The sequence below is a fragment of the Cygnus olor genome, chromosome 1 (genome assembly GCF_009769625.2).
Source record: "Cygnus olor isolate bCygOlo1 chromosome 1, bCygOlo1.pri.v2, whole genome shotgun sequence".
NCBI lineage: Eukaryota > Metazoa > Chordata > Aves > Anseriformes > Anatidae > Cygnus > Cygnus olor.
In genome coordinates, this window is record NC_049169.1 from 198,092,405 (window position 1) to 198,109,090 (window position 16,686).

A 16,686-nucleotide genomic window follows, 5' to 3' on the forward strand; every position below is an offset into this window, starting at 1 on the left:
AGTTTCTACCTCTGGTATGTTCGGGGCAGTTCCCAAGTTCTCCCCACACACAGGCTGAGGTGGGGAGCTGGAGCCAAGCTCTAATTGACTTGGGGACATCCGTGGTGCTCCACGAGGAAACCACCCCTGCTGCATGTGCAAGGGGCTGAGCTGTGAGTGCCCCGAGTTACCCACACTTGCTGCCACAGGAGACACCATAATTACACGTGTTGCTCAATCGTGGCCATTATTCAAAAGGCCACATGCCTAAATGCTTCAGTGGTCATTCTGCAAGGCTGGATGGGCTTGACTCAATTTGTTTTGGGGCTGCCTGTTCCCAGCTTCCCCCCACAGGTGCCACGTCCAAACTAGGGAGCCATGAGGACAGGTCCAAGGAAATTCTTTGCACCAAATTTACACCAAATGAAACGGAGAGGTGATCGGGTGATCCACATAAAAAGAGCTATTGAGATATTTAAATGGTCCATTTAAACTAGACTAGTTTAATCATGCTTAATTATTGCCTTGCTTAATTATAACTCAGGATAAATTCTTTTTAACTTCTCACCCAATCTGTGCACATCACTACCCCTGCATCTTAGGACAGCGACTGAATTAGAGAAGGGAGAGAGGGGCTCGAGCTCCTGGGGCATCCCAGGATTCAGGATGACAAAACCTTGTCCTAGTCTGGTAATGGAGAGGAGAAAAACAAAAATCACAGGGGAAAAGGAAGATATAAGAGTCTCTTTTTGTATTTGTGATTTTTTTTTTTTTGAGATGGTTTTCATTCTGCACACATTGGATAGATGTGCCATTTCTGCACCTGAAAATATTTACACTGCTACTAATGAATAATGCAAAGCACCGTGGATCACCGACGTAGAACTAGAGCATCTTTGGGAATGGTTAGATGATTGTGATAAAAGATGCTTTTATATCTTTTTTTATGTGGTGTAAAACTAGCTAGGCTCTTTTATTTATACAATAGACAATAACTTCAGATACAGATGTCAGGTGAAGGGTTATATGACTACTGACCTTCTGGTGTCATGACCAAACTGGAGCATAAATATTATTTAATTAGAAATGCACTGTTATTTTCCTGGTATTATTTTGTCTTTGTTCTTTTGAAATTAAGACCTACTTTGTTTTGTGGGGTTAACGTTTCAGGGTAAAAGAACTGGGTATCCAGTTATTCTCCTCCATCCCACCTCCCCAGAAATGTCCACAATTGACCTGCGTCTCCCCGTTATTGGGTGAGAGCTTTGCTGTTGAATAAAAACCAAGAGAGGAAAGAGAGTAGGGATTATGGAGCCTAGCCCTGGGAAAAGAATCCTGAAAATATTCAGCATATAGGATTCAAATTCTTGATGAAAAAGTCATCAAATTAGATGAACCAGAACTAGATTTTGACACAGAATAGATTTACCAACGATTGACGTATGTGATGCCTGGAATTTTTTAAGCTGCTCTATTTGTAGAGCTGGACTATAAAATCTGAGGAACAAGCCTTCAGGTGGCACACACACAGCTGTCTGGGAGAGACAGCATGCCTGTGTCTGCAGGCGCAGCACCCCCAGGCTCCCAGGAGATGCACACCGGCCACACCAAGCTGGAAACCCCACCCCAGTAGCTTTGGTAAAAGTGATGCACGGATGTAGCCATTGCCTCTGGGAGCATCTTGATGGCAGATCCATACCAGAAAGCCTCTGCAGCCAGCTCCTCCAGACAAGCCAGATTCACTTCTCCTTTTGCAGGATTTGGGTAGGTTTTCATGGTCGCCACACCTGCCCCGATTGGTGCAGTAGCTGCTTCCCTGGGTGAAGCTGTTTCTCCTGGCATGGTTTGTAGTGCATGAACCACGTCTCACTTCGATGATTTCTGTCCCAGTGTTTTGACATCATCTGCAGGCGCTTGCACTGTGTGTGATGAACAGGACCAAAAAGAGGGAAAGAAGACAGAAAGAGAAAAACCCACTAATGAGGAGCTCAATGAATTGCAGCGATGATATAACATGTCCTACTACCACAGCACGAGCCCACAGCCACTGTCACAGTGCTGGCTGCACACAGTGCCCTTGCCGCACCTTCTGGAGGTGACCCCAGAGACTCAGGAAAGCTGGGGCTTCTGCCACAAGCTTCCCAGAAACCAGCAACTCCGTGCCTTGGCTTCCCAAGGGGGCACTGTGATCTCTATATTTCAGAAGGGTGTGGAGGGGTGAGGATATTCCTGGTGGTAAAGTTTTAATGCCACGTAGCCATCGCCTGCTTCGTCACTGACCCTGAGCAGTGCCTCGTGGGCAGTGCAGTCACCCAGACATTCCCATCTGAATGTGGGCTTTCAGTACCCCTGATTTGATAAATGTTATTTCCAAATGGGGAAGCATCTGTGCATCCTCACGTATACAGCTCTGCATCTTTCAAGGTTGACTTTCACTTCATTTTATTTTTTCCTCTATTCCCTCCCCCCCTCCCAAACCACAGACCTCAAACCACAGAGAATCAGTTCAGATAGCTTAAAAAGTGGAGGAATGCTGACAGACCAGGACTGCCGGGGTCTCTCCTGTTACAGCTATTGATTCATCTTGGGTAAGAGAAGGGCTTTTTGTGCCGTACCTCTGCCAAAAAAAAAAATAAAATTAAAGGCAGAAAGAAACCACTGGCACACAGAGCAAAGATTTGGCCAGGTTCTACTTCAAAGGGCTTTTTTCATCTCATGTGGAAGGAAGGAATGTTTTTACAGACTGAAACCTCCTCGTCCTCCCAACAAACGTCCCTTCCACTTCCAAAAGGCTGGAATAAGGCAAGCCTGGGCTGCCGACTCCATGTGAAAGAGGAGGGTGCAGCCTCTTTTCCTTCTGTACCTCTGCTACATGTTTCTGTCACTGGTTCAGAAGGAAAAGGGTGAGAAAAAAAAATCAAAAAACCACCAAAGCTCTGTCTAAAGCATTTCAGAGCACTCATACAGCATATTAGAGATTGAAAGGAGCTTTCTGGCTCCTATCTGACTGCTGTTGCAGTCATTAATGTGGTTTTGTTCCATTATTAATGACACCAGCAAAAGAAATCAGACCTTCCAGACAAACTTGAGAGGTTCTCAAAGAGCAAAGAGGAAAGGAGAGCAGGGGGGACCCTTAAAATGGTGGAAATAACTGAGGGGAAGGGGGAAAATAAAATAAAAATACCGGAATTAAGCATGGAGCTGTAAAAATCTCCAGGTGTCAATAGCACTGTATGGGTGGTGAAATGAATCTTTCACAACGCTTGTAAATCATTCCCAAAGCCTGCTACTTTAAGGCCACTTTATAATTAAACCAGGAAAAACTAATTCCTCGCAGCCTGTGCCTTATTGTTTGATATGCTCGTGCTTCTAGAGCTGCTGCTTGGCAAACTGATTAAAATAAAACCAGAAGGGCAAGACTAATGGACGAAACCTCTGTAACCCGGAGCGGCGTATCATTACCTCCATCTGAATGTGGTCGGACAGGATTTCAATAAAAAGCTTCGTTAGGAAAATGAGTCAAGAATATGGCGAGGTAAATAATCTCAGCATTAACGCCCCAACCTGGCTTTCTGGTGAAGTTTCTCTGGGTTAGCTGCTCCAGCAGCAAGAGAGGTCTGCTGGAGCCCCCCCTTGGCATTTGGGGTGCTGGGAGGCAGCCACATGCTGGGGGGAATCAGGGGGTGCTGACCCCCTGGGGCTCACCAGAATTCAAGCATGGAGGTCAAATTAGGTTAGATTAGCTGCTAATGAACCACGTGGTCATTATAGGTCCTCCCTGGAGTCAAGTGATTTGTGCTGTGGGGCAGGAAGCTCTGGGTTCAAACACTGCTCAGGACATGGATGGTCTTTCTAAAGCCCTTGGAGCCCTAAAGTGATGCTTCTCATGTAAAGCAGTAAAATCCTCTGATTTTTGGAAAGGCGGAGTAGGATTCAGCCTTTGTGGGGGCATACTTATTGCAGCTTTTTAATACTTATAGGAGGCTTACAAAAAAGATGGAGAGCAACTTTTTGCTTGGGCAGATAATGACAAGACAAGGGGGAATGGTTTTAAACTAAAAGAGAGGAGATTTAAATTAGATGTTCAGAGGAAATTCTTCACTCAGAGGGTGGTGAGGCCCTGGCACGGGCTGCCCAGAGAAGCTGTGGATGCCCCATCCCTGGAGGTGCTCAAGGCCAGGCTGGACGGGGCTTTGGGCAACCTGGTCTGGTGGGAGGTGTCCCTGCCTGTGGCAGGGGGTTGGAACTGGGTGGGCTTTAAGGTCCTTTCCAACCCAAACCAATCTATGATTCTTCATCCAAGCTGCCAAGCTGGCCCCCCTCACCAGTCACTGGTAGGTTTCCTCAAGCCATCCAGCCCACGAGGGTGAGAGAAATCAGAGCAGCAGCAGCAAACTCCTCCGTGCCAAAGGTTTGTTGCAGAAGTTGCCCGGAGAGGCACTGGTGATGGTTTTTAAGGCAGCAGACCCTTTCTGTGCGAGCTGCAAAGCTGAGCAATGAGAAACTCCATAGTGATGTGAGGCAGGAGCCACCAGGCTGGTTCCCTTCCCAGCCCCATGTCCCCAACAGCAGCCTTATGTCTCTGAATTGGATTAATACTTCCTTAATACTGAGGATTTTGTCATGTGTTGCAGTGTGTTTCTTGAGGCACAGGCTTGGGGTTTGTTTGTGTTTTGTTGTTGTTGTTTATTTTTGTTTGTTTAGTTGGTTGGTTTTGTTTTTAATCTGGATGTTTTATAATTCTCCCCCTAAAAAGGTGGAATCCAAAATCTCATTGCTGTTAATTACTGATGCTGAAAACAGACACTCGCTTCTTATCCCAGGACTGGATATTTGCCCTATACTGCAAAGCCAAAACTCACAGTATCTGGGAAGAGCTCGAGACCTGGATTTCAATTTCATGACTACCATCTGTCTTTCCAATGGAGCAGATTAAATCGATGGAACCAGCGGGATACATTTTAAATTACTCAAGGTGCAATTCATTTTATTCAAGCCTATGTCCTTTATGTTGTGCTACCAAAACAGGTCACTGGGCCAAAAGCCCCAAAATAATTTTATAAAGGTTTAAATAGATGAATAAGGGTAATGATGTAAAGTCACATCACCACGAAACCTTCTTTAATGCTCTAAGAAATAAAACCGTCATGAAGAGATGGGGTCAGGAAGAAACTTTGCCACTGGGGTTCTCTCCTGGGAGAAGGACTGCAGGACTTTTTGTTCTGGTATCATTTTCAGCACAGGCATGATGCTGGCCTGATGGAAGAAAGGGGATCTGGTGAACCACGGGAACAGCTCACACGGATGGGGTGGAGCGGCAGCAATTCACAGGCTGTTTTTACAGGTAAGGTGCCTCTGCACCCTCAGACACCCCAGCACCAGGGCATGCCCAGATGAAGGCAGGCTGCAAAACGTGTGCCAGAGCCTATATTCTGCCAGTGAGTTCTCACTGACCTCTCCTTCCCCTGTACCTTCACCTGATTCCCATTGCTTGAGCTTTAAGGGATGCACCAGATGTCAGGGAAACTGGAGATTTTATTGCATCCTGAATGAAAGATGGGCCCTGGAGTCCATGCAGGTTGCATCCCCTCTATGGGTCTTAGCTCAGTCCTTGGCTGAGGGGCGCGGGCAGAGCTTGGTGCCCCAGCAAGGTACCCTACCCTACAAGGTAGGGAATCTCTTTTTCCTCTCACCCATGAAGAGAGCTAATGCACAGACCAAGGTGTCTATCTCTTCTACACACCACACTATGGAAATATTCAGGAGAGGGAAACATGAGGAGAAGCATGGAATAATTACAGAAGTGCCACCACTCTGTACGACCCTTTTATTAGTCATGGGGTGGTTCTCCTGGCAGCATCCATCTTTGCGCGAGGATCAGTTTTCAGGATTGGGGTGTTTATATGTTTTCAAATCATGTTTCTGCCTATCTTGTGCTATCCCAGCTTTTCTGAAAGAACAACATGCATTTGGGGGGGGGGGCTTCTGGAAGACAATCAAAAGGAGAGAACACCCAGTGCCTGTGCTGTATACAGTAGGATGGGAACAGGACTGTCAGCTCTTGTCCTGTCACTGGGCACCACTGAGAAGAATCTGTCCCTGTCTTCTTTTCTCCCACCACCATCAGCTATTAATACACGTTAACAAGATTGCCCTGAGCCATCCCTTCTCCAGGATGAAGACTCCCTCCTCTTGCAGCCTCTCTTTGCATGACAGGTACTCCAAACCCTCAATCTCCCTCACAGTCCTTCACCAGGCTCGTTCCAGCATGTCCATCTCTCCCCTTTTCTCCCCATTTCTCCCCTTGTCCAGGTGCCTGGCCGTGCAGCCAGCTCTCCGTGCACCTCGCTCTTCGCTTCCCTCACCCCAACCCCATCAGTGTGCCCGTGGGGATGTTGTGGAGGCAGCATCTAAGGCCTTGCTCGAGTCACGAGAAGGAACCTCCAGTGGTGCGAGGCTGGGAGTCCAGCTGGCCGGGCAAACTGCCCTCCAGCTCTGACTAGAAGCTCATGGAAAACCAGTGCTCTCCAGGTATAATGGGGCTTTCTCCTCAAAATCCTTCCTGGAGTCACCTAAAGTGCTGTCTCCCTCCCTAAAGGTTTGGGATCATGGAGCACAGGGGTGTCCGTCGAGCCGCCCGAGGTGCCCCTCAGCACCCCGGAGCACGCCGCCCTCAGCACCCCGCTGCCGTGCCCTCACCGGGGGGTAGCACAGCCCCTCGTACCGGGTCTGAACCCGGAGGCAGCCCTCCCCGGCCACCTCCTCGGGGCTCCCCAGGGACCAGCCGAGCTCCTCGGCCCAGCCCCACCGCCCTGCCCGGGGCCCGGCCCCGCCGCGGGCCCGGGGCCGCCCCTCAGCGCTCATTTCCTGGCGGCGGCGGCGGCCGGGCCCCGGAGCGGCTTCGTGTCCTCAAACCCGCCTCGGGGGGGAGCCGAGGGGAGGCCCCGGTGCCTGGGGAGGAAGAGGAGGGAGGGAGGAAGGCCGGGAAGGAGGGAGAGGCCCCGCGGCTTCTTCCCCCGGGCCGGGCTGGCCCGCCCCGAGGGGTCGATGCGAGCCCCCGGGCTGCTGGCTGATGAGACCTCCGCGGGGCTGCCGGAGGCGCGGAGTCGTCGTGGGCACCGTCACCCTCTGCCTGGCCGCCGGGTGGGCTCTGCAGAGTAAGTGCCCGGCCCCCGCTGCGCCCCCGGGCTCCCGTCCCCTTCCTTCACCCTCCTCCTCCTCTCATCCTCCTCCTCCTCCTCATCCTCCCTTCATCTTCCTCTCATCCCCCTCTGAACCTCCTTATCCTCCTCTCCTCCTCCTTCTCCTCTCTTCCTCCTCTTCATCCTCCTCTCCTCCTCTCCTTCTCCTCCTCCTTCTTTCATCCTCCTCCTCCTCCTCCTCTCCCCTGTTTCTGGCCTCCACTCTGGCTGCTCGGAAGATTTTTTGGGACCAGGATGAGCCCCCCCAGCACCCACACAGAGGAATTAGGGTGGGCAGTGCTGCGGGTGGCTGTGGGTTTGGCCGCTGTGCGCTGCCTCCTTCCTCACCAAGGCAGCACACGAGCGGGACACCGCTGGGTGGATGTCCTGTCCACGGAGATCCTTCTCTGGGGACCAACAGCGCTTGACCCCAGAGCTCCACGTGAGCAGCACCGGCCTCATCGCCACCAGCACTCTTCCACCCAGCAAACCCGTCCGGTGCGGCTGCCAGAAGGTCTGGGACACAAAGCAGCACGTCCAGCTCGAGCTTCTGGCCGGACGAAGGGTTCGTGGTGCAGCGGTGTGCCAGCAAACAGGCGGCATCGCTACCCCCTTCACCTTGTCCTGCCTCATGCGGGGCCGTAAGGGTCCGTAGGTGCAGCCAGCAGCGCCCAGCGGCGTTGCGCAGGGTGCTGCAGGTGGGTGCGATGTTTGCTCTCGGGGCTGATGCGGCTCTGCTTAGCTCAGACCGGTTCAGGTGACCCAGGCAGACTGCGTGTTAAAAATGGGTTTCTGTGTTTAGGTACTGCGTTGCCATACTTGGCTTAGTGTGCTGGATGGAAACAGAACACATGCAAATAATTCAGTGGAGGAAATTTATTTATTTTTACCTTTACCTTGCAGTCTTATATTGAAAACAAAGTCATGCCTTTATCAAAGCGTAAAAGAGCAGCTGTGGTGAGACACTCAGCTCCTGTCTGGTCAGAAACAGAGCAAAAGGCCTTTAACTGAACACACGGAACAGAAAACAATTGGAACAATTTGCAGCGATTACCAGAAGTTCCCGTCCGTTCTGTTTATCTAGCTGTCACAAATCCCTTTTTCACAGGTCTGGCAAGTCTCTCATGCAGGCAGGGTGAAACTGAGAGCACAGCTGAGCTGGAGGTGGAAAGCACGGTGTCCCGGCAGCGGGCAGCACGAGCACGATACAGTACCACGAAGGGAGAACCCCAGGGGTCTTATCCTGGAAAAAGCCTACACCCCATCTGGTCAAAAAACAGAGAGGCTGGGGCTTTCTCCTGTGCTGGTCCCATAGATGAAGATCTAGGAATCAAACCAGCTTCCCCAGTTTCCCTGGCTTACTTTAGCCAGTAGCTTCTGAATCCTGTTAGAGGGATCCTAAGCAGAGTGGAGTCAGCTTGAAATTCACTTAACCTCTCTCTTCCCCATTTGTGCTTGCTCAGGGGTATCACTGGCCCAGAGGGTTATCTTTTTTTTTTTTTAATTTTCTTTCCCTTGGAGATGTTTTTCTTTGACTTTTTTAAGCATTCTTTCTCCTGAAGACCCCACACAGCCTCCAGGAGTCCTCCTTCGCTCACACCCTCATCACGGCTGAGGGACTCACCCTCTCGCCCCGCTGGGTTCAACATTTGCAGATCACCACTGCTCCTCAGCTCAGCAATAGTGCTCAGGGTGTGCCTGCATCATGAGAGCAAGCTGGTGAGCTCCTCCAAGCTGAACCAGAAAAAGGCATTTGATGGTAGGGCTTACTCTGTGCTTTATCTGCCATCTGTCTGCTTTGATTGCTGTGGATAACAGGCTTTCAGCCTCTAGCCAAGTGTCTGAAATGGGCCACTAGTTCAAAAACTATGTACACCGATTGAAACTTGGATATTTGGTGTTCATCCAAATCTTCAGGCAGAAACCCCCCGCCGCGCAAGCAGAGCTATTGCAGTTATGCATTAAACTGAATAATCAGTTCAGTTTAGCTGTTATGAACAGCTCCATAATCACATTAGTGTGTATTGTGTTAGAATTCAATATTCTTTTGTATCCATTTTTGCCAAGAAATCAGTGTTTCCCATGAAACAAGGTACCTCTGACTGCATGCAATTTATCTGCACTGGCCAAGAGCTGGCTGCCTTGATGTAGCTGTTGTCTCAAACGTTGCTAACACTTTATTTCTGATTTAAAGTCTACTAGACCTCTCCAGCAGCCTGCTATGTCCCTCTCATCCTGCAAACATAATGAAGTCCTTGCCAAGTCTTCACATGTTTAAGCCTGTTCTTGCTTTTTGGAGATGATAATTAACTGGTATAGTGGGTTACCTTGACCATGGAAGTTAAGCTTTCCATTTAAACGCAGGATTTGAAAGGCAAGACAGTTACTGATGAACACAAAAGCCTTACTCTTGATCCATGGCATGAGGTAAATAAGCCAGGTTTTATACAATCTTATTTCTTCAAACTTCCTTGCCATTTTAGTGGGGGCTTTAGGCTGACTTGGCTCACCTAAGGTCCCCATAAACCGGAACGTTGTGATTGAAATCACAAATGCCATCTTTTTTTTCTTTTTTTTGAGTAAGTACTCAACATTTAAGTTGTAAATACATTACTGTGAAGCCTGTTGACTTTGGGGGACGTGAGGGAGATGGGAGGTGAGGACTGCTTGCAAAAAAACGGTTCATTTAACCTTTGAGGAGAGAGGTGGGTTGCAGGGACATGAGAAGTGACAGCAGCACAATGATAGGGAGTGCCTACAGCAGGGATCTTCAGCTTATTAAGCAAATGTGGCACTTATTTTTCCCATACATTTACACAGAGAATTTGATTGTTAAAAGGTATTAAAGATGAGATTTATGAAAGGAAGATGTGATTTCCATTCCTCCATTTGAGATACATTCAAAGATCATTTTTTTCAGAAAATGTTATGCTCCCTTCCCCAGAAGGACTCTTCCAAACCGTCTCTTCTTGGGTAGCAAAACACTGAAACACAAGCAATTACTTGTCCTGTAAGATAGACAAATTTCTCCTGGTTATAACCAAATAAAACGTGTTTAGTCTTAAGTTAGATGTGTATGTTCCTTCCACAGTCAGTGGAGAGAGAGAGAAACTGCAGAGGATAATCTCTCCTCTTCTAAAACAGGTCACAGGGACAGGAAGATTTGCCCTGCAAGAGGTCCCATCCTGCCGAGGACACTCACTGCTGCATCACCTCCACACTTATTGGCTCCTTTCTCTTTCAGCCCCTGGAGGAGTATCATTAACTGTCCCACAGCCCAACATCAACGCAACGGTGGCACAAAATATCCTCCTCTCGGTTGAATACTCTTGCAGAGGCGTCGCCACCGTTGAGTGGAAGCATGTGTCGAGCTGGGGCACCACCAAAATTGTGGAGTGGAAAAGTGGGAATTACGTTAACATATCCGCTGTCTACAAGGACAGAGTGACTATTTTTGAAAATGGCTCTATACAGCTTCTGAACGTGGGCATGAGAGATGCTGGCTACTATTTTGTCACTGTCACAGAGGAGCATGGAACCAACACCTACGGCGCCATCATAGTCAATGTTTATGGTATGAACTTCAGGGGAGTTCTCAGCTTTACCCTGTGTTTAAACATTGATCTGCTCATAAACGATTTTCTAATAATATATTTCTGTCTTCCCTGCAGAGCTTATCTATGAAGATATACATTTTGTAGCGGTTCTCTTTGCATTTCTCGCTGCAGTATCTGCCATTTTGATCTGCTTCATGTGGCTGTGTAATAAATCCCTGCACCTATTCCAGAAGACGACACATAAGCTCTCAGGTATCTAAGAGTGCAGTCAAGGTACAGGGTTCTCAAATCTGAATTTTGAGCCAAAAATTCACTCACAGTTTGAGCTGTAAAGATGCTAAGCAGTGACAGAGAAACAAAATTGGATGGGCTCAGTTAAGTTATCCTGTTCAACCCTCTACTAACACAGGCAACAGAATAATAGATTGTTAGTTCAGAGAGATCCACGGGACATTTACCTTATACATTTTACATCAGAAACCTCAAAACACTTCCCAACCTCATTAACTGCCAAACTTAGGGAGAAAAGGCCAGAGCTGCAATAACCGCCCCCCATCACAGGACGTGAGCCAAAGCGCACCAGCAACACCTTCAGGTTCTGCTGCAGAAGGTTATCTCCAAGGGGAAGATACTCAAATGGCCCTTGGAGTGGTCCCCACCTCACTTCATGGAGGACCACACCACTCTTTTCACCTTCCAACACCCTCCTCTAATCCATCCTCATGGCTGACCCAGTTGCAAACTTCAATGAACATTGACTAATATTAAAATCAGGCTTCCTAACATGAGCCGACGGCACCAGCCATGGAAAGCAGAGTTGACAGATCAAGAGAACACACGAGATGCACTGACAGGAGCTTTCACATATTAGAGAAGAAACTTTCCAGCCACAGCCTGGGATATACTGCCTAGGTAGCAAGAGAAGATGCCATGCTATGGGCACAGGCTCAAGCTCTAGGCAAATCCTTGGAACGGATGGTTTCTTTTACCACTTCAAAACATTTCAGCCATTCACCTCCATTTTTTGTAAGTGCAGATCCATTTGTGGTCTCTTGCCCTGTAGGTAAAACATCTGTGTTTCTTTTTGAAGTGCTGCTTAAGCTGTTACATTTCAAGCAGCCAAAGTGTCAATATTTCACTAGGTCAACACAGATGCTCAGGAACCCTAAGCCTCCTGGTCCAGACATTATGTCAACTCTGCAAAACTTGATGTCAAAAGAGATCAATTTGGCTTACGCTGTCTCCTCCTTTCTGCTGCTCACCTATGACTCTAAGGGCTGCTGATGTTTTTTCAGTGCACACACAGCTCACGAGCTTCTGTAGCTACTGAAAATTTTCATATCATGCCAGAATAGTCTTACTTGGATGAAACCTCTCCTTCCTTCAGTTAAAGCCAATGTTTCTATAGAGACAGAGTCTTACAAACTCTGAATCCCATACATTATTTGGCAGGCTTTAGGAATACTGCAGTACTGGACACCTGCTCTGTCCTCATCCAGAACAGGATCCAACCAGGGACATAACTTCTGTCCTGAGCCCACCTTAGGACAGCCCTCCTTTTGGAAGTCATAAAGAAAAGTATAATGGCCCTATTGACTTTGTTTTAGTTTTCATTGTGCCTTTAGTCTTGTACTTGACAAAACCAGAGTCACATTCAGCAGGGTGAGGGACTTATGCAAATATTTTGAAATGTCTTGTATTTAAAACCCAATTGTAGATGAGTAAGCTTGAGCTAATATTAAAAAGTTCAGAATGTCTCAGCTATTAACACAGAGTTGTTAATTTTGGAACGGGGACCTTCCCATCCATTTGCCAATCAATAATAATATCCTTTCATTTGCAGCAAGTACAACTGAAGAGATTGAACTGGAAACCATTGAATGTTAGCCAAGGACTGTCTCATAACAAAAATAACAATTCTACCTCAGGAGAAAGTATTGGCAAGGAAAGCAAGAAGAAACTTACTTTAAGGTAAAGTGTCTGTGACTACTGTAGAAGCTGTTTGGCTTGCAAAGCTAATAGGACATGAAATGAGCTGCGTCTGATGGAGCTGTTTTGACCTGTTACATTTTCAGCTCTGCTAGTCATTGTCAAAGTAAAAGAGTATGCTTTCATGGCTGAGCACAAACACATTTTTGTGGCTAACTAATAAAATCTACAGCCTCTGCCACTCTTAAAAACAACCAACCAACTAGTATCAACCCATAAAGGAAATGATCATGCTCTTGAAGGACGCCTGCATTTTGGCTACGGCAAGTATCCTGCTATAGACCAACCAGCCATTAGGATCATTCAACGTAAATTTATTATGTCTAATTACAGTATTACATTAAAAAAAATTAACTGCAAGGATTGAATCCTGTTTATTGTGCATATGCTGCTACTTTCAGTCATAAGGAATTTCCTGAAGGTCTGAACACAAACTGTAATTCTTCTCGAGACAAAACTGACTTTGAAATAACGCCAAGCTGGTCAAAGTTCCGCCACTTACATTTCCAATTGTTTGCATTGCCCAGGGATATTAACACACATTTTATTACATTACTAGGAAAGGTTGTTAAATGGGGAACTGCACACAGGCACTGAAGCTGACGCTGTCTGTAACAATTAAAGTGGGCAGATAAAATACGTATCACACCTGTGGCACGGCAGAAATATCGTACAGTTTCCTTGTGAAAGATGTCGAGCCCTTTGCAAACTGAGCCCACTGATGAACAGCCTATCTAGGAAGAAAAATTAAAACAACATTACTTTGAAATTTAGTGTTTACAATTACAGTTCTGAAATCACTCTAGTTAAGAGAAGACGCCTTTGTTTTCCTATTCTGTGGAAAACACAAAGTAAGCTAGCTAGTGTTTGCATGAATCCACATGCTGCATTTGAATTCTCCACCTGCAGATCCTCTGTGTGGAATAACATTTGCTTTTGTGAGCAGGAAAGCACTAAACTGATGAATCTTCAAATTACCCCGTTTTGCTCTTGTAAAGCAGTGTGAAATAAACATTGAAAATGTAAGAGACTGCAGGCTAATCTCTGTCTACAGATGCCACATGGCTTCTTGAGTTTAACTGCTGCTACTGCCTCTCACACTTCAGCTCATTCTCCTACAACTTTTACAAGTCATGCTGACAGCTTCCCCTCCCTCTGCTCAAGGACTACTGTGCTCAGGTGCAGAGGTTAGACCCATAAAAACAAAGAATCTCTTGCCAAGTGCATAATAAAGCAGATAGGTGCTAAAACAGCTTTTTCCAAAGCATCCTGAACACAATACTTTTGAGAAGTCAGCCCTGGATTGAACGGGCCATTTGTAGTACGAGGGGCCTGACATCCACTCATAAATTCACATGCTAGATTCAGCTAACTGCTCTTTCCTTCATCAAGGAGGAAAGAAACTAAAACTAAAATTAAATTAAAATCCCAGCTACAGCACAGTTTTGTAAAGGAACAATTTGTTCCAATTCTTCATGTTAAGTATGTATTTATTACCAGTCTTATGTATCTTTGAGTGAAGTAAGCATTGATTTCACAGAAGCTAGAAGTGTCTGCTTTAACTACCAAGCTTGCAGTACTCAGTAAGGTATCCATATAGCATATGGAATATACGTATTTTTTTTCAGTTTATCTATTTCAGGTTATTATTTTTCAATCCCTAAATCTTAGAACTTGAAGTTATTCGCTAAGCTGAGCATATAGCAGGTGCATTGCCAGACTTGCTTAGAAAGTACAGTTAAGTGCAGCTTACATGGCAAACCATTATTATCTACTAACATTTACTTGAATAATGTAATTGTCAGCAAAATTGTCAGCAAAAAAGTCAGCAAACATATGCAGGCATAAATGACCTTTTGAATTCATTGCTCTAATCAGTGAGATTGCTCTCACTTCTAAACTACAATACTGGAAAGTTAGTGTAGAAGTAATAAGTGACCATTTAAAATCCTTACAATTTAGATGTGCTGTAACAGCAGTATGAAGTTTCTGACTAGTGTGGTTCTACCTCTCAGCTTGGCTAAAGATAAAGCAATTTCAGGCACCCATCCTTGGTTATTGGTGCTGCTGCCACCAAGCTCACTTTTAAGTAGCGATATCCTAGATGAACAAGAGGGATTCAAGAACTATTCAGTGATCCCATACAGCAGTTAGCGTATGCACTGCTTTGCTCCTTGACAATTCCTTGGTGGAAAAGTTTATCCAAAATATAGCATAATTAAAGGTAGTGTAACATAATTCAAATTCTGTGAAACTGGTATTTGTCAATATGCGTTATCCACGTCAATAATATTTTATCTACAAAACGTGAGGCTGTTTGGAGCAGTCCCTTGCTACACAGGGAGCGGCTGAAGAATTTAGTTTTACTGCAAGCTTTTAAAAATGGAAGTTTAGAAATTAAATAGCAACTCTTATTCCATTCATAAACTGCATGCAAAACTGCAGCAAAAGCTAATACTTAGAACATTCCAAATGATCAAAGGGATTAAACCATTTTACATTTAAACTTTTTAATTAAAGAGATGTCCAAGTTCTTAAGATTGCTTTGGCAATCAAGTGTAAAGGTCTTAACCATCCATTAATGTCTCCATCTCATGCTTAAAGACATACTACCAAAAATTTCAAGACTGTCTCTGTTGTTAGAAGTCGTATCAGTCTGTTTTTTCATTGGTGTTGAATACACAGGGATTCCTAATTTGAAAAGACACTTTGAAGGTTTCAAATCATCTTGGAGGTTGTTTTTTAATAACAGCTAAGCTTGAAAGTCTAGAAGTGAAGATACTCAGCTGATGTGTAATGCTTACACTCCTGGAATAGGAGAAATGATCACCTTGCACGTTGTTTTTATTTTTTTCCCCTCCCAGAAGGAAACATATCCTGCAACCATAAGAACCTAATAGTTCCACAGTGATTATTTGGTAATGAAGTGCTTGTTTGACAAAAAGACTACTGCTACATGCAGACTTGTCAGTTTAATTTATCCGTATACTTCACTGTTTTTAAGTTTCATACACTCATCTTCTAATTTTGATTGAAAGATGTGTTGCATTGCTAAAACAGCCTCATTGCAACCAGATGCGTGACAAAGGCATCCAGCTGTGAGCTGAAGGGAACAAAACCCCTCTCTGCCTGTAATCCTACAGCTTCTGCTAGCCAAGCAATATAGCAACAGGCATCTCAGGTGTTGCATAAGACTCGCTCATCTCAAGATCAAGACATATGTGCCATTTTCAACCATTTTTTTTTCCATGAGTTATCAAAGAATTTATGAGAAAACCCTTTTCTCTCCCACAGTTCAGTTGCACAGAGGCGAATATTTCGATGAACTGCAGTAACAGTCTGTTCCACAATGTAAAATTCCAACGTAAGCACAGTGGCTGCTTTGGATACACGCTGAACAGCAGCTTGCCCCAAGCAGTTGCTTAACACACATTTCTAACAGCTATTCCATATTGCTCAAGAACATTACCAAAATAACTGCTGTCACTACAGAAGTAAAATGGTTTAATTCAAGCATAGCCTATGTGCAGGAGTCCTCATATATATACGTACACCTCATAACACAATACGGATTTAAGTCTAAACCAGCTTATACAGACAGGTTTCAAAAAGACCTTTAGCAATTAATCATCACACAAAAGAGCTCTGTGCAACACCTTAGTAGAAGCTTCAAGAAGGCTACAATTACAACCAAAAAGAAAAGAAAAAAAACAAACATATTACCTCTTTGTTTTAGGACCTCAAAGAGCTGATCGCCATAAGAATAATATGAATAATATTGTTTTTCTAGATGGCAGTTGATGCCAGGGCAGAGAGGGGGGAAAAAAAAAAGCATGACTGTGGAGTTCCAAGGTCTACTGCATATGAGTTACCTGCTCTTCCTCTCTGTTCCTGCTCTATTCTCAGACGTGAATTTACACCGCCTCCCAAAAAAAATACACACAAGTTCAGTCAGGAGAATTTTACATGCAGATAAAGAG

General features: G+C 45.6%; 1 protein-coding gene across 1 annotated transcript; it reads left to right on the plus strand.

The window, feature by feature from the left end:
* The first annotated feature begins 6,849 nt into the window (after window positions 1–6,849).
* Window positions 6,850–16,403, plus strand: VSTM5 (V-set and transmembrane domain containing 5). Its single transcript, XM_040544236.1, has 4 exons — window positions 6,850–7,136; window positions 10,405–10,734; window positions 10,832–10,969; window positions 12,561–16,403. Exons 1-4 carry the CDS (start codon window positions 7,052–7,054, stop codon window positions 12,602–12,604), a joined length of 597 nt encoding a protein of 198 aa, XP_040400170.1. The 5' UTR covers window positions 6,850–7,051; the 3' UTR covers window positions 12,605–16,403.
* The last annotated feature ends 283 nt before the right edge of the window (window positions 16,404–16,686 follow it).

Coding starts and splice junctions, on each gene's coding strand:
- VSTM5 (XM_040544236.1), top strand. CDS start 7,052: ATGAGACCTCCGCGGGGCTGCCGGAGGCGCGGAGTCGTCGTGGGCACC. Junction 10,735..10,831: donor CATCATAGTCAATGTTTATG/GTATGAACTTCA, acceptor TCTTCCCTGCAG/AGCTTATCTATGAAGATATA. Junction 10,970..12,560: donor GACGACACATAAGCTCTCAG/GTATCTAAGAGT, acceptor TTTCATTTGCAG/CAAGTACAACTGAAGAGATT.